Source organism: Urtica dioica, chromosome 1 (assembly GCF_054948205.1).
Source record: "Urtica dioica subsp. dioica isolate 48M chromosome 1, U.dioica_male_clone48M_v1_H2, whole genome shotgun sequence".
NCBI lineage: Eukaryota > Viridiplantae > Streptophyta > Magnoliopsida > Rosales > Urticaceae > Urtica > Urtica dioica.
The window spans coordinates 16,176,971-16,200,673 of NC_142756.1; the positions used below are offsets into that span (position 1 = coordinate 16,176,971).

Below are 23,703 nucleotides of genomic sequence, written 5' to 3' on the forward strand. Positions count from 1 at the left end.
AAATAGGATTCTACAACGCTTAAAAAACGTTGTAGAATGATTCTACAACGCTTCTTAAGCGTTGTAGAATCCTGCGTTGTAGAAGCTTCTACAACGCTTAAAAATCCGTTGTAGAATCCAACAGCTTTCTACAACGCTTAATTATCCGTTGTAGAAACTACGCTTCTACAACGGAATCTTAAGCGTTGTAGAAGCTTCTACAACGGTCTAATTCCATTGTGTAATTTTAAAATATTTTCACACATGTCGCCGCGGCGAAGTATATTTTTCGCCGCGGCGACGTGCTTCTACAATGGATTGATTTTCCGTTGTAGAAGGACCTCGCCGCGGCGAGAATTATACGTCGCCGCGGCGAGTTATTTGCCGTGGCGAGGTACGTTCCGAGCCGCGGCGAGAACATTCTACAACGGATTTTCAATCCGTTGTAGAAGCACGTCGCCGCGGCGAAAAATATACTTCGCCGCGGCGACGTCAAATCTTAGCCGCGGCGAGATGATTCTACAACGGATATAATGCGTTGTAGGAAGGCGATGAATTTTTTTTTAAAAACTCGCCGCGGCGAAGAAAAAATCTCGCCGCGGCGAGACTAAGATTTCTAATTTGCTTGCTCTCGGTATCTTGTCTCGCCGCGGCGAGAAGTATAGTTCGCCGCGGCGAGAATCATTTATTTTCAATCCACAATTTGTTTTTTACACGATACTAGCACCTGAAAATAATCTTCAATAAAAAAAATATCTAATATATACATTCATCTCAAATATCCTCATCTTTAAAACATTCAAAATCTAATATATACATCTTCGAAAAAACTAGCTAATCGTCACAGTTAATAAATGTTTGTACATAAGTTACCCATTCTTCCCTAACTCTCTCTAAATCCTCTTTTGTATAGGATTTCTTATTTTCTAATTTTCCTACACCTCCTACGACTATATCACGCATATAAGAAATGACAAAATACCCGCATTCCGTGTTTCCCGTTTGTCTCGGAGCGTCCCAAGCCTTGATGTACGTTGATTGTCCGTTACTATTGGCGTTTTGATGCTCGAGCTTGAAATCAACAAGAACCCTATATAACACGGAGATTATAAGAGAAAAAACATCTAGAACGGTTTATAATAAAAATTATTTAAGAAATCAAAATATTACCTTTTTATCAATCGATTTAAATCCGTTGGGATTTTATTTCTCAACGGGTCAAAGAACATAGCGCTATTTCTCCAAAGGTCGAGGACAACGAGCATCCAATGCGCACCTTTGTTATACGGCATCAAAACTAGTTCACCAAATTTGCAATGTCGTACCACGTTTCCAACGTCCTTGACTCGTTTTGACAAATAAGCCTCCTCGTCGTCATTTTGTATATACGAACTTAAGCTCGGATTTATAAAACAAAAATTTCGAGTCTTCTTCGCCTTTTCTAGCCTCGATCGTAGATAGCTATGACAAACAAATATTTAGTTGATCAAAACACTAAATATTGAATATTGATATTAAAAAACGCATATAAAGAAAACTCTTACTCCATATAAACCGTTATGCTCCCCGCGCCAATTTCCAAGTATTGCAAAAAATCGGAAATGTCTTCAAATGACACCGGAATCGGGATAGCCGCGAGACTTGGACTAACATTGACCATAATCACATCCCCTTCCGGTAACATTACTTTGTTGGCATGTTGAGCGAGCAATCGATACTTTGGATTAATCACCTTGTACGGAATCTTCTTAGCATCATCGATGCTAGCTTCACTCTCAAAACCGAGCTTTGAGAGTTGTTTGACAACCGGACCGCGACTCTCTATTCCCGAGTCCATTTCCATGAGTCTCTTCGGCCACGAGACAAACCCGCCTATAGCATCTTCAACGGTTTGAGCTTCTTCGGTGGGAATTGGCAATTTTGCTTTTTTAATCAAAACCCCCAAAACGGCCACGCGTAAATTTCCTTCCTCCAAAGGTGAGAAATGAACTACGCCTCCATTCATGTACGCTCGCCCATTTGCAACATGAATTGTGCCTCCGAACTCGGTGTCATCAATGAAAAGAAGACACTCGACGCTTTCATCCGAACTCGGTGTCACCGTTGTGGTTGGATTCAAAGAGCAACTAGCACGGACACTATTTGGTTTTTCCACAACAATAGGATCGATCTTCGGACGATCATCAACAATGATAGGATCGATCTTCGGACGATCATCAACATCGTCGTGTTCTAAGCGAATCAAGAATTTTATCAATAACTTAATACCAAAACATTTATCTTTAATAAATAGATAAAAAAAAATTGAACATACCTAAAGAGACCGCTTCATTGACGTGTTCTTCAACATTTGCCATCTCTTTATCATCAACAACCTTCGCGTTGAGATTCTCTTTCACTTGCTCGACACTAGGCGACTCGACATTAATGCTACCATTTCCACCGAATGCCTTCATCACCAAAGACTTTAACTCGCTCATTTCCCGACGCATCTTCATTACTTCTTCGTTGGGCGTTGGAGGAACAAAGTACTTAAAACGCGACGTGTGTTTGGATTGACCGCAAACTCGCGACGTTCCCAAAGCTTCTTGCAAAACACTCTTTCCCGATTCCGGCAACCATGTCCCTTGCGATGCTTGTTGTGATAACGTTTTCTACACATAAAATTATTTGAAAATAAAATTACAAGGTTAATTGTTATAACAAAGGTAAAGAACTTACGATTTTTTCTCCCATCAATTTGTCTTTCTCATCCTTGTAGTTATCTACGTCTTTCATTCGCGAGTCAATCCAAAGTTCCTCTTTCGTAGGCCATTCCCCCGTTTCGTCATGCTAGTAAGAAGTAATTATATAATAAATTAAAAAATAATTGCAACATTTGAAATAACTAAAAGAAAAAAATGAATCTAACCTTTTCTTGATCAAGCTTTCGATATCCATTTCGGCCCGTTCGAGATTTGTACACACTTTTTCCGATATTTGATTTCCCATGTTCCGATGTTTGTTTGAACATTTCGGTTCGTCTATACTCAACAAATGCTATCCAATCTTCTTCGGTGATACTTGTATAGTATTTCAAAATACAAGCCGGTCTCTTTAAGGCGATTGGTTCGTTGATTATGTCTTTGAGTAGATCGTTGTATATCTCATGACGAAATAACCTTGCGGCTTCTCCGACTCTCATAAGGCAATCGTGTTTTTGTTCGATAGGAATCGTAAATCCTTCTTGCATTTCGTTCCAAATCCGTTCTTTAATTTGGGCGTTGTCTTTACATCTCCAATCACGCATTGAAAGTGGAACGTGTTCTCTTGCTAACACGCCAAAGTAACTCGACAACTCATCACCCTCTTTACCGATTGGTTGCCCTTTATCATCAAATTGTACCGGGATTTTTTTACCAAGTGTTTTAGCCTTATTAACCCGACCCATAAGAGTGTTTCTTCGTTTTCCTTGTTCATCGGAGTTAAGCGCTAGTTGTCTTCTAATTTTTCTTTTACCACTACCGCTAGAAGTAGTAGTAGTGGACGACATTGAATCTAATAAACAAAATTCAAATCATAATTCAATTTTCAACTCAAATGTTATCACAATTTCAACTCAAATGTAACAAAAATCAAATATAAACTCAACTCTAATCACAATATAAACTCAAATCCAATCCGATTCTAAACAAAAACACAATTTCAATCTCAATTCAATCTACTATCAAATATATTTCTCAAATCAAATCAATATCAAACTTCAATTCAATAAACTCAAATCCAATACAATATCTCCTAATTTCAAATCAATATCGAATTCACACTAAATAAGTCCATGTAAAAATGTTCAAAAACATTACCCGGAGTTGGACGAGCACAAGGGCGGCGAAGAAAAAAGGTGGTGAGGCGAGGTGAGGGCGCGCGGCGAGGGAGGGCGGCGTGGGCGCACGGCGAGGTGAGGGAGGGGGCTCAGCGAGAGGGCGGCGTGGGCGCGGCGCACGGCGAGGAGAGGGAGGTGAGGGTCGGAGAGAGGGAGAGAACGCGCGGGGCGAGGGCGCGGTGGCTCAGCGAGGTGAGGGACGGAGAGAGAGAGAGGGGCCGAGAGAGAGAGAGTGGTGGCCGGAGAGAGGGGCGGGGCGGCAAGAGAGTGGCGGAGAGAGAGAGGGACGAGAGAGATGTGAGTAATGGAGATGAGAAGAAATGAGAATGAGAAATGAGAGGGAAAAAAACGCTAAGTATAGATATGAATGGGCGCGGGTAGTTAAAAAAATTTGAAACTTTCAGATTTTTTAACGCTCCTACAACGCTTATTCTAAGCGTTGTAGGAGCTCGCCGCGGCGAAGTGTATTTCTCGCCGCGGCGAGATGATTCTACAACGCTTAGAATAAGCGTTGTAGGAGCCTCGCCGCGGCGAAACCAAATTCTCGCTGCGTCGAGAGTTACCCAGAAACGTCTCGCCGCGGCGAAAATGTGTCATCGCCGCGGCGAGGTAACCCTAGATGTCCTCGCCGCGGCAGTATACAATTTCCGCCGCGGCGAGACCTTTCTACAACGCTTAAGTAAGCGTTGTAGAAGCCTCGCCGCAGCGAAGGCTAATTCCCGCCGCGGCGAGGAATACATTCGCCGCGGCGGGAATTGTATGATGCCGCGGCGAGAGTATATGTCTGGAACATGGTGCTCTCGGTAAGTTTTTCGCCGCGGCGACGACTTGTTCCCGCCGCGGCGCAGGACTCCTGCCGCGGCGGGATTTGTACCTCGCCGCGGCGTGATATGTCGCCGCGGCGAACGCATATTTTTGCCGCGGCGAGGACATTCTACAACGCTTATGGTAAGGGTTGTAGAATGTCTCGCCGCGGCGAAGTAGAAAGTTCGCCGCGGCGAGTGACACGAGACTGGTGATATAAATTCTCATTTCTGGTCTTTTTCACTTTGAACTCTCTCATAACCTCACTCGAAAAAATATTTCCAGTACCTTTTCTACTCATTCTAGAGCGTCCTCGTTTACTAGTCTCATCTACACATTCAAATCTTGTAAGTTCTTCTTTAACTTCTTCTAATTGTTGTTCTCTTGATAGTTTATACTAATTAGAATTGGTAATTTTTTGTATAATTAGGGTTTTTCTATGAATATGAGGAAGTGGATGTGGGAGAATAGATTGAATGAGATATATCGGAAAGGTGTAGATGAGTTTTGTGATTTTGCTAGAGAGAACATGGTAGATTTGAAATCTATTCGTTGTCCTTGTATTAAATGTGGAAATCATAGACATTTTTCGATTGATGTTGTTCGGACCCATTTGTTTGCATATGGAATAATGACCTCGTATCAAAGATGGTTCTACCATGGTGAGGTTTTTCGTTCTACGGCAAATGAGGATGATGTTGAAGATGATATTGATGATATGTGCGGCATGATGAATGATTTGGAGGACGATTTTGTTGAGCGACCGGAATTGTTTGAGTCCATGATGAATGATGCGGAGACACCATTATATGAAGGGTGTACAAGCTATTCGAAGTTGTCATTTTTAGTTACATTATTTCATTTGAAGGCGTCGGGGGGTTGGACTAACACTAGTTTTACTCTATTGTTGGAAACACTGAAAGAAGCATTTCCGAAAGACAATAAAGTACCTTTAAGTATGTATGAAGCAAGGAAGACTTTGGGTACATTAGGCATGAAGTACGAGAAATTCCATGCGTGCCCAAATGATTGTGTTTTATATAGACACGAGTATGAAGATCTAGATGAATGTCCGACGTGCAAAGAGTCACGGTGGAAGAAGGGTAAAATTCCATGTAACGGGGTTAAAGGAGTTCCAGTTAAGGTACGTACATTTTCATCACTTGATTAGGAAATACATGTAGCTCATATTCATTATTTATTACTGATTTTCGTTAAATATATTTCAGTCGTTATGGTACATTCCTCCAATGCCGCGCTTTCGTCGAATGTTTAATAGTGTCAAACACGCGAAGAACATGGTTTGGCACTCCGAAAAGCGTATCGATGATGGTATGTTGAGACATCCTGCTGATGCTGCACAGTGGAAATCATTCGATTTAGAGTATAAGGATTTCAGTGTTGATACTCGAAATTTGCGCCTTGGTCTAGCTTCTGATGGAATGAACCCGTTCAGCATGATGAGCAGTAAATACAGTGTTTGGCCGGTTATACTTGTGAACTACAATCTCCCTCCAAAGCTATGTATGAAGAGAAAGTTCTTGATGTTAACGCTTTTGATTTCAGGACCGAATCAACCAGGAAATGATATTGATGTCTATTTGGCACCGTTGGTCGATGATTTGAAGATGTTATGGGAGAAAGGGATGGAAGTCAAAGACGCTTACCGTGGAGATTCGTTCAACTTAAGGGCAATGTTAATGTGGACTATTAACGATTTTCCGGCCTATGGAAACTTGTCAGGATACTCTGTGAAATGCTCGATTGGTTGTCCGATTTGCATGAAAGACACATCTTCCATCCGTTTGAAGCATGGTAAGAAAACTGTTTTTCTGGGTCATAGAAGATTCTTACCAAGAGATCACTCGTATAGAAGATTGAAACAAGCGTTTGATGGAAATTCAGAAGAACGACCCCCTCCTAGAATTTTGTCTGGTGAAGATGTCTATGAGATGGTTAAAAACGTCAATGAAGTGCTTGGGAAAAGAAAGCGGAGTGCTAGTACTAAAGAATCGTTCAAAGAGAATCCTTGGAAGAAGAAATCGATTTTCTACGACCTTCCTTATTGGAAGACACACTACGTCCGGCATTGTCTGGATGTTATGCACATCGAGAAAAATGTTTGCGAATCGCTTATTGGTACACTTCTTGATGATCCAAATAAATCGAAAGACGGAATACAATCTCGATTGGATCTCAAAGAGATGAATATAAGAAGCATTTTGCATCCCGAGGAGGGGGGTGGGAAAAAAACAAAATTACCACCGGCAAAGTACACTCTAGATCGAAAGGAGAAAAAGAAATTGTGTAACTGGTTTGCTTCTATTAAAGTCCCCGAAGGTCATTCGTCAAACTATAAGAGGTTCGTGTCTTTGAAAGATTTGAGACTTACTGGAATGAAGACGCACGACTGTCATGTGCTGCTACAACAAATGTTGCCTCTTGCTTTACGAGGAATTGTGCCAAAAGATGTGAGGTTTGCAATATCAAAGATATGTGTATTCTTTAACTCGATTTGCTCGAAGGTCATCGATCCAACTCGATTGGATTTAATGCAGTCAGAATTGGTGAAAACTCTGTGCTTGCTCGAAAAGATCTTTCCACCTTCGTTTTTCGACATCATGATCCACTTAACCGTCCACTTGGTACGTGAAGTGAAATTAGGAGGGCCCGTGTTTTTACGGTGGATGTATCCAATCGAACGTTATATGAAAGTGTTGAAAAGCTACGTGAAGAACTACAATAGGCCGGAAGGGAGCATAGTTGAAAATTACATAGCAGAAGAGTCGGTTGAGTTTTGTTCTGAGTATTTAGCTAAAACAGACGAAATTGGGTTACCCAAGAATACCAATTTTGATTCAAAAGCTCTATCTAAAGGTATTTTTTTTAACACTTTATTTGTTTATTTAAATTATATATGAACATTATTTTTAAGTATTTGTTTCATTATATATAGGTAGTTATTCGATCGTCAACCGAAAAGAATGGGAGCAAGCAAGTCTCCATGTGCTACACAACGTTTCCGAGGTCAAGCCATTTGTGGATATTCATTTGAATGAGTTGAGAGTGAATAATCCAAAGAAGGGTAGAAATGAAAAATGGTTGCAAGAAGAGCACAACCGTTTGTTTCAGAACTGGCTTGGAAAACGCATATTTATAGAGGCAGGACATTCATCTACGTTGAGTAAACTATCTGGCGGGCCGTCCTCAATGGTTACAAGGTACACTGCTTGGTCTGTTAATGGTTTTACATTTTACACAAGGGAACGAGACAACAAGCATCCCGTACAAAATAGCGGTGTTACATTGTTTGCTGAAGCTTTACATGTTTCGTCGGCAAAAGATAAGAATCCAAAACATGCTTTTATGAAGTATTACGGATACATTGAAGATATTTGGGAACTTGATTATTGCGGGTTGCGAGTCGCATTATTCAAGTGCAAATGGGCAGACAATAATCACGTTAAAGTTGATAATGAAGGAGTTACAATTGTCGACTTTAGACGGATTGGCTACGAGAATGATTCATTTATTTTGGCTTCGCAAGCAAGTCAAGTGTTTTATGTTTCAGATCCAGCAAATCCTGAGTTATCGTTAGTGGTTCATATGAAAGCGAGAAACGGTAACGAAGAAGAAGACGAAGACATGTCTAGCATTCCTCCGTTCACATCAGGATTACCGCCAATTGATCAAGAGGTGGATGATTTTAATGATGACGATGTTTCACATCTACTTCGTAAGGATATAGATCCTATTTTTGTTTGATATTGAACATTTAGATAATGTATTTTCATTTTGGATTTTATGTTATTCTCCTGTGGACAACGTTATTTTTCATTCAAAATTTCTCTATACAATGTCATTTACATTTCTCCAACATCGCCGCGGCTGAGTACATCTCTCGCGGTGGCAGGATAATCTCGCCGCGGCGAAATACAAATCCTGCCGCGGCGAGGGTCCTTCTACAACGCTTTAAAAAGCGTTGTAGAAACCTCGCCGCGGCAACGTATATTCCATGCCGCGGCGAGGTCATTACGCCGCGGCGGGAATATCACCACGCCGCGGCGAGACAAGTTCTTAAAAAACACAGACTCTCGGTATAAAAATATCAAACTCTCGCCGCGGCGAGATACAAATCCTGCCGCGGCGAGGACCCTTCTACAACGCTTAAAAAAGCGTTGTAGAAACCTCGCCGCGGCAACGTATATTCCATGCCGCGGCGAGGTCATTACGCCGCGGCGGGAATATCAACTCGCCGCGGCGAGGATATGTTCCCAAATATGAAGGCTCTCGGTAAGTTTCTCGCCGCGGCTATAGCTTATTTGCGCCGCGGCGACACGTTTTCGCCGCAGCGAGAAGACTACGCCGCCGCGGCGAGATTCTGTTTTAAAAAACGCATGCTCTCGGTAAGTTTCTCGCCGCGGCGACGTGTAAGTTTTGCTGCGGCGAAGACTTTCTACAACGCTTTGGAAAGCGTTGTAGAATGTCTCGCCGTGGCGAGGTAGAAAACACGCCGCGGCGAGAGTTATACGCCGCGGCGAAATGTCTAAGTCGCCGCGGCGAGATTGGAATAGAATCACCTCACCCTACACATTTTTACTTTCTTTCCCATTTTAAACTTGGTTTTCAACAGAAAAATTATCATTCAAGTAAAAAACCATCACACATTCAGATTTCATAATTTTTAAATATTAATCAAGTCTCAAACACACATTAACTAAAACACGAGTCTTAAACATAAACAAACCATGCGAGTCTTAATTTAAATTTAAAATGAAGCTTAAACAAACCAAACGAGTCTTGAATTTAAAATTTAAAGTTGGTGTTGTTGGTTTAGTCGTCATTCGGTGGTGGTGGTGGTGGTGAGTGCGCCGGATATTGAGGAGGTGCCATATGCGGTGGCCACTGTGGTGGTGGGTACGGATAATCGGAGTATTGAGGATATGGAGGAAATAACACCTGGTTCTCTTGGTTGATGTCCCACCGAGAGTAGAGATCGTTCAGTTGGTTGATGTGAGAGGCGCCATACTCCGCTTGTTGGTGCATGTACTGTTGCGTGTGTTGGAACCCGCCGACGAGATAGTTGGAGCATTGAGCTATGTAGTCGATGGTGGCGGGGTCGACTACCGGAGGTGCTGGTAAGAACAATCGAGGCTCGTTGACTGGTGGTCCCTCTTCCCCTTCCTCCTCCTCATCCTCCGCTTCCTCCTCTTGTGGTTCCTCCCTAATCTTGTAGCGATCGATGATGTTATTCGTAATAGGCCCCATAGGACCCTTGATCGTATCCCTTTTCGAGCGTCCTACCCCCGCATTTGTACAAAGGCCGGTAATGATCGACGGATATGGCAAACCGTGGCGTTCATTAGTATAGTCTAGACTCTTCATCCAATTGTAGATGAATCGACCGACGTTGATAGAATGACCTTTTATGATGCAGAACAACACCTGGATACGGCCCTCGTCAAGAGTGGTGAAGTGCTTGATCGGATAGAGGCGAGCGCAAACAAAGTAAATCCAAGCTTTAGCAATCCTGGTGAGTTGGTCACGCTTGAGTACCCTTTTCCCTTTTTCAAGGACCCAATCCTCTCCTGGAATGCACAGCAACCTCGCCATCTCCTCGTGGCTGCAAGTTCTCAACCATTCCCGATAGCCTTCATTCTCGAAAGGCACATCTGGGGTCCCAAGCAAATCGTTGATCGCTTCGATGCTCACATCGACCTTTTTACCTCGGACCGTCACAACATCTCCATTGTGATCCGGTAAGTTTGCGTAGAATTCGTACACGAAGTTTAAGTTCGTCTCGAACTCGGGAACGGCACAATACTTCACCCATTCATGACCAAGAATACTGTTGCGGATTGACACTCCTATCTCGGTGTTAGAGCTCACATTGAATCCCCGCTCAGGGATCACACTGCGCGACGAGATTTTGTCGTAACGATCCTCCGCGGCCTTGCTGGTGAAGATATTCGTGTTATAATCTGCTTCAGGAGACGATTGACGAGCTCGCTTACTTTTACTTTTACTAGGACCTTTGGAAGTGCTCGGAGCCGTGGCGCCCGCCGGATTTTTTGTTCGAACCATTTTTCACCTTCACAAAGCATAATCATAAAAAATTCAATCTCGACATCTACAATCAACATAACCATTTTAAATACTAACAATGTCACAACAATCACAAATTCTATATCAATTCCAACTTCATTTAAACATAACAATATCAAATTCATAAACAATTCCATTCTAACACAAATTCTAACTCAAATTCATTCTAACACAAATTCTAACTCTAATTCATTCTAACACAAATTCTAACACAAATTCTAACGTCTCAAATTCATTCTAACACAAATTCTAACTCAAATTCATTCTAACACAAATTCTAACTCAAATTCATTCATAATAAAATAACAAACCCTAATTTTGTTAAATCAATAACCACCTTAAATCAATAACCCTAATTTTGTTAAATCAATAACCACAACATGCAACTCGGGGAAATAACATGAAATCCATATTCAAAAACACGAAATCCATATTCAACAACACGAAATTAAATCAATAACCACCTTAAAAACTTAGAAAATCATACCTTTAAAAAGAGAGTGAGAGGCGGTGAGAGAGAGAGAGGCGCGAGAGAGTTGGGCGGCGAGGACGTGGCGAGCGAGAATGGCGGCGAGGATGTGGCGAGCGAGAATGGCGGCGAGGACAAGGCGACGGCGAGAAATCGGGGCGGCGAGGACGTGGCGAGGGATTTTGGAAGAGAAAATGAAGACAGAGTCGGCCGAAATAGTTTGTCTCGCGTTTGTATTTTGAGGAAAATGAGAAAAAAAACTGAAAACTGGTTTATATAGTGAAAACCTAAAAACCTCGCCGCGGCGAGAATATGTCTTCGCCGCGGCGAGAGGATCCTACAACGGATTTTCTAACCGTTGTAGGATCATCTCGCCGCGGCGGGAGTCCTACATCGCCGCGGCGAGGAAGTTTCATAGAAAACTGCTAGGCCACGGTATCCTTCTCGCCGCGGCGGAGTATATTTCCAGCCGCGGCGACATAATCTCGCCGCGGCGAGGGAGGACCATCGCCGCGGCGACTCTATTCTACAACCCTTTAAAGAAACCGTTGTAGAATTTCTCCATCCTTCTACAACGCTTTGAACTTGCGTTGTAGAAAGTTTTCGCCGCGGCGAAAATCACATGGTGCCGCGGCGAAGGTTCTACAACGGGTTGTTGTAACGTTGTGGGAGATCTGAAATTTAAGTTCTTCTACAACGCTTTTGTAAAGCGTTGTAGAATCACCCAGATTCTACAACGCTTATCCATAAGCGTTGTAGAAACACCCAGATTCTACAACGCTTATCCATAAGCGTTGTAGAATCACCCAGATTCTACAACGCTTATGTAAAGCGTTGTAGAATCCCTAGTTTCTACAACGCTTATGTTAAGCGTTGTAGAAAGTCCGTTGTAGAATCTCATATTTGTAGTAGTGCAATTTAAACTTTTAACCTAAACTAATAGAATTATTAAACTTAACCAAATTACTAAACATGTTAAATTAATTATCAAATTAATAATAATTAAGTTACACATTATTATTAACTTACATATTTCACATTAATTAACTAACCTAACATATTAACTAACATATTATATATACACTAACCTAACTAACTAATATAGACACTAATATATATTTATACACTAATATATATTTATCAACCTAACTAACCTAGCTAACTAACTAATATATGATTATAAAAAAAAAACTAATATATACACTAACCTAGGACAGCCGGCCGGGGATTCGGGGACAGCGGCTTGGAGGCTGGGACTCGGGGACAACGACTCGGTGGCTGGGACTCGGAGGCAGCGGGGCCGGGGCTGAGCACACGGCGAGGTCCGGAAGCACAGGACGACGAGGGTGTGAGTTTAAACACTGAGAGAGAGAGCGAGGCAGAGAGGGAGCGAGGAAGACAGGCAGATAGGGAGTGAGAGAGAGAAATACCGGTTGAGAGGCGGAGAAGATGGCGGAGCGCGGTGGAGTGCGGCGGAGGTGGCGCGCGCGCGGCTTGGTGGAGGAGCTGCTGGCCGAGCGCAAGCAAGAAGGAGAAGAGAGAGAGAGAAGCGGCGGAGCACGACGGAGGGTGTGGAGCGCGGCAGAGGTGGTGGATAGAGCCGAGCGCAGTTGCAGAACCTGAGAGAGGGTTTTTTTTTTGAAATCGACGGAGTGAAATGAGGAAGATGAAGTGCAAACGATTTTATTTTATAGAAAACCTAAATTTTCAGGTGCGGCATTGTCGCACCCGAAAGCTCTATTCGATGCGACTAGTCTCACCCAATAACTTATCAGGTGCGACTAGTCGCATTAGATAATATCTAAAAAAAATTAACCCAGAATGCCACGTCAATGCTGAATGAAAAAATGAGGGGGAGAATTGGCCCGCTTAAAATTTGAAACTATCAGGTGCGACTTTGTCGCATCGGATAGTTTTTTTGACTAGCAAATGCGACTAGTCGCACCTGATACTCAAAAGCAAAAACAATTTTAAGCGAAATTTTTTATACTTCGGGTTGACAATCTGGTGCGACTAGTCGCACCTGAAAGTCATTTAGATGCGACTTTTAGGTGCGACTAGTCGCACCTGATAGTCATGCGCATCAGAAAACCAAATTTGTAGTAGTGAGTGCCCACACACTAATTCCTTTTTCTCTCGAGTGATTAAGTGATAGAAACTTTCGTGGTTGCTCGAGTTGGCAAGGAAAGAAAGAGAGACGTGCTGCGAGGGAGACGAACGTTGCAACTTTCCAAAAGCTTCTCAACGTTCAATCTTCTAAAAAGGTTAGTAAATTTATTATGCTCATAATAGTTTTTATTTACATGTACTTGCTCTTTGTCTAGGTTAGTAAAATCGTTTTACTTGTCAAAAGAAAATTTTTAAAATTCCGCCGCTTACCGAAGCGTTAAACTTTTTCTTAAACCCTAGATCAATTCTAACACTTCGCTGATAGTAATGTCATCGAAGTTCATCAGTTGTTGACATTAGATGTCAACAGTTGACGTCTACGGTTGAGATTTAGAGATCAACTGTTGACATCTGAAGTCAATAGTTACTATCTTTACCTTTGTTTATTTGTATGCAGTGATGGCGGAAATTTATTTATTATTCAAGCATAGTGGTACTTGGGTTGAACCTGGTCGGTATCATGAGAAAGGATCTTTCGTAATTATGGTGCCGTCTGAAGTGAACTTCGCTAGTTTGATGCAAATAATTTACGCGTATTTGCGCAAATCACCATCTACCCATACAATTGGCGTTTCATATGCGATGGCTGGTGCAATGATACCTGTTGAGATAACCAACGACGACACGCTGAAAGGTTATTTATACTTGAGGAGAAGGAGGGAAGATGACACGGAGAAATTACAATTGATATTGGAAATAAATGAAAAACCATCGAGGCTCGATTCTCCAAGAGTTGGATCCACTCGCAACAGCCGTGATAGTAGTTGTGACGGAAATCCCCTTATGCCATCAATACCCGAGGAGGGGTGTGATTCGGTCCCAACTCATGAATCGGCAATTCGTTGTACATCAGGATTGGATGACATTAGGTTATCAGACAATGAGACACAACAACAACGACGAGGCTTCCCACCACGAAACCCAACTCCTCCTCCACCACGACGAAACTCCTCTCCTCAACCACCACGAAGCTCCACCCTCCACCACCACGAAACTCCCCTCCACCGCCACGAAACTCTATGTCTCCACCAGGACGAAACTCCCCTCCTCAACCACCATAAAACTCCCCCCCTCCACCACCACGAAACTCCCCCCTACACCACCACGAAACTCCCCTTCCACCGCGAAGTCCTCCACCGTCCCCTCCACATAGCGTGCCAAGTTGCTCTACTACGAGAGAGGACACTCTTATTTTGGATGGTGATTCCCCTGTATTTATTGAGCGTTATGCATTGTACTCGAATAAAAAGACTTTAAAGAAACACTTGATGTTGTTCGCCATAAGCAACAACTTCTCGTATATGACAAAGAGCTCGGACAAAAACACCTTGCACGTTGTTTGTCCGGGAGAGCATTGTAAATGGGCTGTTCGAGCTGTGAGAAAGGAAATCACGCCCATATTTCAAATTAAAAGGTAAACTCTTTATTGAATTATGAATTTGAATTAGAGTTATCAACTGTTGACGTCAATTGTTGACATCTGTGACATCTGTGAGATATTTCCTCTCATTCAACAGAAGACAAATAATTCATAGATGTCAAGAATTGACGTCAACTGTTGACATCAATTGTTGACGCCGGTGAATTATTTGCCTTCTGTTGACTGAGAGCGAATATCTCACATACGTCAACAATTGATGTCAACAGATGATAACTCTAAAGTCAACAGTTGCCATTTGGGTTTTGAAACTAATTGTGTAATTTTCATATTTTAGGTTTGACAATGAGCACGCTTGTCCCCTAAACTTAAGGCAAGGACGCCACCCTCAAGCAACAGCTTCGTTAATAGGAGAGATGTTTAAGCATAAGTGTATTGATCCAACCGTGGGAATGAGCAAACCAAAAGAGATAAGGAATTACATGCAAATGGATTACGGAGTGTCTATGTCTTACAAAAAAGCTTGGCGGTCTAGAGAGGAGGCTCTAAAGTCCATCTACGGCAATTCGAAAGACTCGTACAAGTTCTTGCCTAAGCCTAGTACAAAAAAAACCTTTGGGTGCGACTTTTTTCGCACCCAAAAGTCAATTTTCGCACCTAAAGATATCTTTAGGTGCGACTTTGGGTGCGATTTTTCCGCACCTAAAAGTCTTGGGTGCGAAAAGTCGCACCCAAAAGTCTTGACTTTCGGGTGCGACATTTAGGTGCGACTTTTCGCACCTAAAGTCGCACCTAAAAGTCATTTGTGGGTTACAAGAAATAGTGCTTAAGATGTCGCTCTATTATAAAGTGACTTTAAATCTTTGAAAGCGTAATTATTAGCAGTGCTTTAGTTGACACCTGATTTAAAAGTGACTTCGATTCTTAACGAGCCCACCTAAAACCGAGCCTCACCCTCGACAACAACTCATAACAAGGCAACGCTTAACGACCATATTAATGAGTCCGAACAAAGCTAAAACTATAATTTCAACATCACAACTCAAAACTAACAATTCTCAGATTCTGGGTTATATTCACAGCCAAATCAAACTCAAAATGAATCACACAACTTCACAAAAGCCAAACAATTCACACGGCCAAGAATTCACATGGACAAGCTCAATATTCAAAACCCAGATTCAATGAAAAGTAAACATTTACATGGCCAAGAATTCACACGGACAAGCTCAAGAATTCACAAACAATTCACACGGCGTGCTCGCGGCGTCTTCTCCGGCCTTCTCTCTCGCTCCGTCTTCTCCGGCCTTCTCTCTCACGGCGGCGCTCACTCAACCTCGCGTCTCGCTCTCTCGCTCTCTCGCTCCCCCTCAATCTCTCTTTCTCTCTCTCGGCCGCTCAGCCCCCTTCTTCTTCTTCTTCTTCTTCTTCTTCTTCTTCTTCTTCGGACAGCACCCTCGCCGTCCCGAACCGCTGCCCCGAGCCCCATGACGCCCACCTAAACCGAGACTAAGAACTCGATAAAAACTCGCGACCGAAACCAAACCACTCATTAATCAAAATCCACAACAAATCAGTCTCAAATCATCAACGATTCAATATTTCAATTTCAATCCATCATCACACGGCCAAGACCCAAAAATCAACCCAAACCTCTAAGATTCTTGGTTTAGTATCACAGCCATATCAACAGAAATTACAACATCACAAACACAACCAAGGTCACGAGACTAAAAAGAATTCTTGAAATTAAGCAACCATCCTTCAAGAACAAATACATCAAACACACATGAACAATAACAATAACTCGTCCAAAGAAACCCAAAACCACCAATCTCAATCACACGGCCGGAACCAAAACCACAACCAAACTCGTCCAAAACCAAGAACAAATCCATAACCACAAGAATCATCACCGAAATCCATTCCAAAACATAACCAAATCATCAAACTCAATTAAAATAAAAAAAACCCCAAATTCCTAAAACGAACCCTAGAATCCGAATTAAGAAGTGGGGAAGAAGATTTTCTTTACCTTGCTTCCCGAAATCAAGTCTTCTCGGCGCCGTCTCCCTCTTTTCCCGGCGTCCTCGGCATGCTCGCGGCGGCGCTCGCTCCTTCTTGGCCGCGCGCGCGAGGTGATGCTCGGTCTCGGTGGCTGCTGTCGGCCGCGCCTCCTCTCCCTCGGTCGCTCTCCTTCTCAGTCTCACTCTCTCGCTCTCTCGTTCCCCCTCAATCTCTCTTTCTCTCTCTCTCGGCCGCTCAACCCCCTTCTTCTTCTTCTTCTTTTTTCTCTTCTTCTCTTTCCTTTCCCTTCTTCTTCTAATGGGATAGAATTTGGCAGGGAACGAAATTTTAGAAGTGGCGGCCGAAGATGGGTTGTTCTTGTTGTTGAAATTTTTTTTTCCTCTTTGTTCTTGCAGGTGAAGCGCGCGGCAATGGAGAAGGAGAAGAAAAAGAGAAGTATCGGGAAGAGAAGAGAAGGAAAGAAGAAGAGGGATTGAGGAAAAATGAAAAAAGGAGGGAAAAAGACTGCTTAAAATATTTGGACTTTTGGGTGCGACAAAGTCGCACCCAAAAGGTAACCTTGATTTTTAGGTGCGACTTTGTCGCACCCAAATGTATTAATGAACTTTTGGATGCGACTTTTCGCACCCAAATTAAAAAAAATCTGCGAAATTTTTTAGTTGCTTTAATGTCTTTTGGATGTGACTTTTCGCACCCGAAAGTCTTTTTTGGTGCGACTTTTAGGTGCGAAAAGTCGCACCCAAAAGTCATCCGCACCGAAAGACTGTATTTGTAGTAGGTGTATTGATCCAACCGTGGGAATGAGCAAACCAAAAGAGATAAGGAATTACATGCAAATGGATTACGGAGTGTCTATGTCTTACAAAAAAAGCTTGGCGGTCCAGAGAGGAGGCTCTAAAGTCCATCTACGGCAATTCGAAAGACTCGTACAAGTCCTTGCCTAAGCTAAGGTACATGATCGAGACTAAGAATCCGGGTTCTTTTTTTGACCTTGTCACTGGTGATGGCGATGTATTTGTAAGTTTTTTCATGTCACTCGGGCCATGGAGAACGGGGTGGAAGTACGTAAGGCCTGTTATTATTGTCGATGGTATGCATTTGAAGAATTATTACAAAGGGACGTTATATACGACCTGTGCGATGGACGGAAACAAGCATATTTTTTCCACTAGCCTACAATCTTGGTCCTTCAGAATCTAATGAGGCTTGGATTAACTTCTTTGAAAAATTAAAGGACGCAATTGGGGAACGGGAGCAACAAGTATTTGTCTCCGATAGACATGCTGGCATAATCAATGGCCTCAAGACGGTATTTCCAAATTGTGATCATGGTTTTTGCATGTTCCATCTACACGGTAATTTGAAGACTACTTTCAAGGGGATCACGAAGGAGGTGAAGTGGAAATTTTACGGTGCCGCAAAAGCATACACTCAGCGGGAATTTGAAAGTTTCATGGTCATGTTGGACGCTGAAAATCCCGAAATACGTCGCTACTTAGCCAATGATGTCGGGTACCAAAGATGGGCAATGTGTATGTTCAGGGCAAAGAGGTATGGTATCATGACGAACAACAACGCGGAGTCATTAAATGCATTAAATGTAAAGGTGAGACAATTTCCAGTTTCAAAATTGATGGATTGGCTGAGAGAGCGAGGTATGAGATGGTTTTATGAGCGTCGGGAAGCTGCGGAAAATACACAAACTATTTTGACAAAAGAATACCAAGCCAGAGCAGAAAAATACACTTCATATGTTGTTCGAATGTTGGTAAGTGTGTATTTAAATTTACTAAGGATCTCAACAGTTGACGCTTCAATTGTTGACATCAATGTCAACAATTGACGTCAAATGTTGACATCAATGTCAACAATTGACGCCAACTATTGACATCAATGTCAACAAATAGAGAGCTCCTTAAGACATTGATGTCAACAATTAACGTCAATTGTTGACATTGATGTCAACAGTAGACGTCAATTGTTGACAATGATGTCAATAGTTGACGTCAACTGTTGACGTTAACTGTTGACATCTGTGATTTATGAGCTCTCTGTTTGTTGACATTGATGTCAACAATTGACGTTAATTGTTGACGTTGATGACAACAGTTGACGTCAATTGTTGACATTGATGTCTACAGTTGACGTCAATTGTTAACATCAATGTCAACAATGTTAGATTTCTCATGATTTTAAGATGAAATGTGATTTTTTGTGCCAGGTGAGGCCATCTTCAGTCGAGCAGTTTGAGGTAGTTGACAGAGAGGGGATTGTATACGCTGTTAATTTAGAAGAACAGACATGCTCATGCCGGCGATGGCAAGCTCATGAATTTATTTGTCCACATGGAACTACGGCTTGTCGTGAACGTAACCGTCCAGTTGAGAACTTCATTTCCAAGTTTTATTCAACCGAGTATTTGCGGGCAACCTACGCAGATGTACACCATCCCCAGGTGGAGAATATCATAGTTATTCCGCCTGAACACGCAGCGCGTGCTGCCGGTAGGCCGAAGAAGAGAAGAATACCCTCTCAATGGGAGGAAGTTAAGAGGCGCAAGTGCGCGCGATGTGGGGTTCTCGGCCACAACCGTCAAACATGCAGTAGCGCTACTCCATTTTCCACGGATTTATTATAGCTTTATTTATTGTATTAATTATACTTTGTTCAGACTACTTTTGTTAGAGAGAATCTCTTTGTTTAATCTTTTTATACAGGCTACTTGTTGACATTGATGTCAACAGTTGACGTCAATTCTTGTCAACAGTTGACGTCAATTGTTGACATTGATGTCAACAGTTGACGTCAATTCTTGTCAACAGTTGACGTCAATTAAGGCCATTGATGTCAACAATTGACGTCAACTGTTGACATCAATGTCAACGAACAGAGAGCTCATAGATCACAGCTGTCAACAGTTGACGTCAACTGTTGACATCAATGTCAACAAACAGAGAGCTCATAAATCACAGATGTCAACAGTTAACGTCAACTGTTGACATCAATGTCAAAAATTGACGTCAACTGTTGACATCAATGTCAACAAACAGAGAGCTCATAAATCACATATGTCAACAGTTAACGTCAACTGTTGACATCAATGTCAACGATTGACGTCAACTGTTGACATCAATGTCAACGATTGACGTTAAAACCATAAAAAAACACAGAATCAAGATTAATCACCTTCTGTTTGAGCTTCTGTTGGCTCGTCTTCTTCATTGTCTTCAAGCTAACCTTTTCTCCTCGCATTGGCTTGAACACAAAGTTCTCAGATTGCCACAAAATCGTTGAGAACGTGTTGTCAATGACATGAGTCGTTGATTTCCACCGACGCATGATAGTACATCGGTATCAGACAATCTCTCGCAATACAAGAGAGTCGCGAACACAGGCATGGTTTCGTACACCCAAATCTGAAGTGGGTACATGAATGAAGGAAGGTTTATCTTTGCTTTGGAATCCTTCTTGTCCACGTTCTTCACGTACTTACGACAGTTTTCGACGAAGAACTTCCAAACCACATTGCCCCACGGGTACGAGTTAAATTGGTCCAAGTCCTCTACCAATTTAACGTACGACCAATCTCGAATGGTCGTACCCAAAGGGGCACCGAGAAGTACGTTGAAGAGAAAATGAAGAAGTAAGAGCTTGACTCGCTTCTCATGTGGCCACCCTTGCGATTCCACCAATTTTGTTGTAAGCACTACACGACTGTTCGTCGTCCCGTTGGAGAACAATTCCATGAACAGTCCACCTTTGGCCGGCTCGGTATAATCCAAGGATGGGACGTCCCCATGGCGCAGCCCTAAGATAGAACAAAAATCCTCTCTTGTGAAAGCCCGCGGTTCTCCCCCGAGCTCCATAAAGAGAGTATCTTCCCTCCCTTCTTCACCAATAAAGTAACTGACCCTCATCAACATATGGTTAATTATCTTTGAGGATCGGGTGACCTTCGGGACGTCCAGAAACTGGCCAAAACAAGAGTTGTTGAACATTGCCTTCACTTCTGGACCCATAGCCGCTGATTTATCAAACGTCTCAAGAGTTCCATAAAAACTAATATTATGATATACTACATTTGATTCAGAAATGTACCTCCTCCACCCATGCATACCGCAACAAATAAGATGAGAATTAACACGAGCACAACACAATCTCAAACACAATTTCCAAGCACAATTTCACACAATTTCAAACACAATTTTCAACCATTTACCATCACACAATCTCAAAACTATCAGATTCTTAACAAATCTCAAACACAATTCACAATCTCATTACGAGATATGGAACCAAATAATATCATTTACATATCAGATTCATAATCTCAAATACAACATATCAGGCACAATCTCAAACACAAACTATCATTTACACAATTCTCAACAATTCTCAAACACAATTCACAATCTCAACCACAACATATCAGACACAATCTCAAACACACTATCATTTACGCAATTCTCAACAAATCTCAAACACAATTCACAATCTCAACCACAACATATCAAATTCATAATCTATAATCTCTATATATTGACATTACGAGATATGAAACCAAATAATATCATGAGATATCATTTAAATGACATGTTAATATACGGAAAAAAAAAAAATTACCTTGTCCGAATCAGAGGTGGGTTTCAGGCCATGGCGGGCTTCTTCGTAGCCTTCTTCGTGTTCACCTTGGGCGAAACGGTCGTTTTCCTTTTCCGGGCCGGAGAAGGGTTTGGCGTGGTTGCTCCGGACGCCTCCGGTTGTTTGGGCCCTGTCGTCCTAGGACTCTTTCCCGTTGTGGGTTCAAGAATAGGGTTGAGTGGGTCAGACATGGCGACTTGATGGAGGGAGTGGTTGAGTGAATTCGTGTTCGGGCAAGGGTTTCGGTCGCGATTTTGGGTGAGTTTGAATAAGAGAGAGAGAGAGAGAGAGAGACTGGTCGTGAAGGAATTCGGGTTCAGGGTGGGTTTCGGTCGCGATTCAGAGAAGAAGAACGGTTTCTTCTCTCGGTGATTTTGGGTGAGGAACGGTTTCAGAGAAGACTGAGAGAGAGATATAGAGTAAATCGGAAGAGTGGGTTTGAACTTTGAAGGTACACGGTTAGGGAGAGAGAGAGAGAGAGAGAGAGAGAGAGAGAGAGAGAGAGAGAGAGAGAGAATGAGAGAGAGAGAGAGAGAGAGATAAATAAAGATTTTTATAAAAAAAAAAGTTTAATTCGGAAATGGTATTAAATGAGGTATGATATGGTAGGTATGAGATTGAAAGAAAATTTAAAGTGGAGGGTAAACTTAGTTTTTCACAAGTGGCCAACTTGTATTTTTGGCCAAAATTATGCTTTGGTGGATTTTTGGAAAAAATTAGTGATAAGGTGGTAGTTTGAGCAATTTCTCTTGTTAAAAACTAGTGTTAATAGTTTTTTTTTATGTTTATAAAAAAAATACAAATTTTATTCTATTTTATAAAAGTTTCATCCATATTCCATACATTGAAAATTACAACTACCAATTTTTTTTATTTAAAAAAAAACTCTTAAGATATATTAATTTCGACCCTTAACCTTGACATATGGAAGCGCGTTAATTTTTTAATTTCCTCTAGTCCCGAAAGGCTTATCGGGCTCGAACCCCACCTTCGAAGTTGGCAAGGTAACAATGGATTTCGTCACAAAAAATGTGGACGCTATGCAAATACGGAGGTTCTCCGAACCAATGACATGTTCTCAATTTCTACTCATTTTAGCGCAAAATGTTAATGTAAAAAAGAAACACTTAGGATCCATGTGGCGAGATAAAAAAACAGGAACTTGTGATCACTCATAGACCAGAGGGTCGTAGACTCCTCATATTGAAGATCTGGTCTCATCGGAAAAGTCGATTTACAACCTGAAAAGAGAATAAGTGAGCTAATAGGGCGAGAGCGTGCTCTCTGGCGCTCAATATTAATCTAATTTCTATATAAAGTGAGAGGCCATTTTTAGTCTTAGAGAGAAGTTTAAGGTGAGTGAGGGGCAAATTTTTGTTAAACTAAGAGAAAATTACCTAAAATTTGTGTGGAATAAAGTATTTATATGAGTGTCTTATGAGTATTATGGTTATAAGGATCGGCCGGCACTCTTGGCGAGTGGGAGGGCCGACCCTTTTGGCAAGAGGGAGGCCCGACCTCCCTAGTTGGCCCTTCTTGGCCATCTAGTTGGTCTTCCTGGCTAACCCTCCGACGGCTTGCCTTACTGACCTTCTTGACAAGTCCAGACTAATTAAACTCACATTTGTTTTTTATAAAATTTTCTAGAGGCATTCTATTAAAAAAAAGTATAATGCCAATTCATACAAACATCATATATTTGTTAACCACAAAGGATAAGACCTCAAGAGAAAAACAATTCAAGACTAGCTAAAACCGGATGAAAGTACACTGTGTGTGAACTCCTGACAAACGGAAAGTAAATCACACTAAATTTCCAGCAACTCATAAGCTTTTTTGAAAAAACACTCAGAGGTTAGTGGATGAACTAAAACGGTCGAGGACCACCGACTGTGGACAAATGCATTTGAGTGTCCACATTGCCAAAATACCAATAGACCACTTGAACAAAAAAATCCAAAAGGTGACTAAATCATCTTTGGTACACAAAAATCATCAAAGAGTTGCAGACATAAGATCAAAGTCTTAACAACCATAAGGAAAAATTAAAGTAAAGTAATTAAAACATCAACCAAACATGATAAACTATCTAATATAGCTAAAATTCTAACTAGAACAACCCAAAAAATTCACCCTCCAAAAGATCACCCACCAATTTTCATCGCGTACCAAAACACCACACATTTTCCCAAATCAAAATCGGTCCCCTAAAGGTGGGAGTTGAGGCTTGTAGACAACACACCACCACATCAAGAGACACAAAACCCT

At 41.9% G+C, this 23,703-nt stretch overlaps 1 protein-coding gene across 1 annotated transcript; it reads right to left on the minus strand.

Annotated features, from left to right (window-relative positions):
* Positions 1–19,689: 19,689 nt before the first annotated feature.
* On the minus strand, positions 19,690–20,813 carry LOC149407524 (uncharacterized). Its single transcript, XM_089620568.1, has 3 exons — positions 20,142–20,813; positions 19,981–20,049; positions 19,690–19,722 (listed from the first exon to the last, which is right to left on the minus strand). The coding sequence occupies exons 1-3, from the start codon at positions 20,811–20,813 to the stop codon at positions 19,690–19,692; spliced, it is 774 nt and encodes a 257-aa protein (XP_089476694.1).
* Between the last annotated feature and the right edge of the window lie 2,890 nt (positions 20,814–23,703).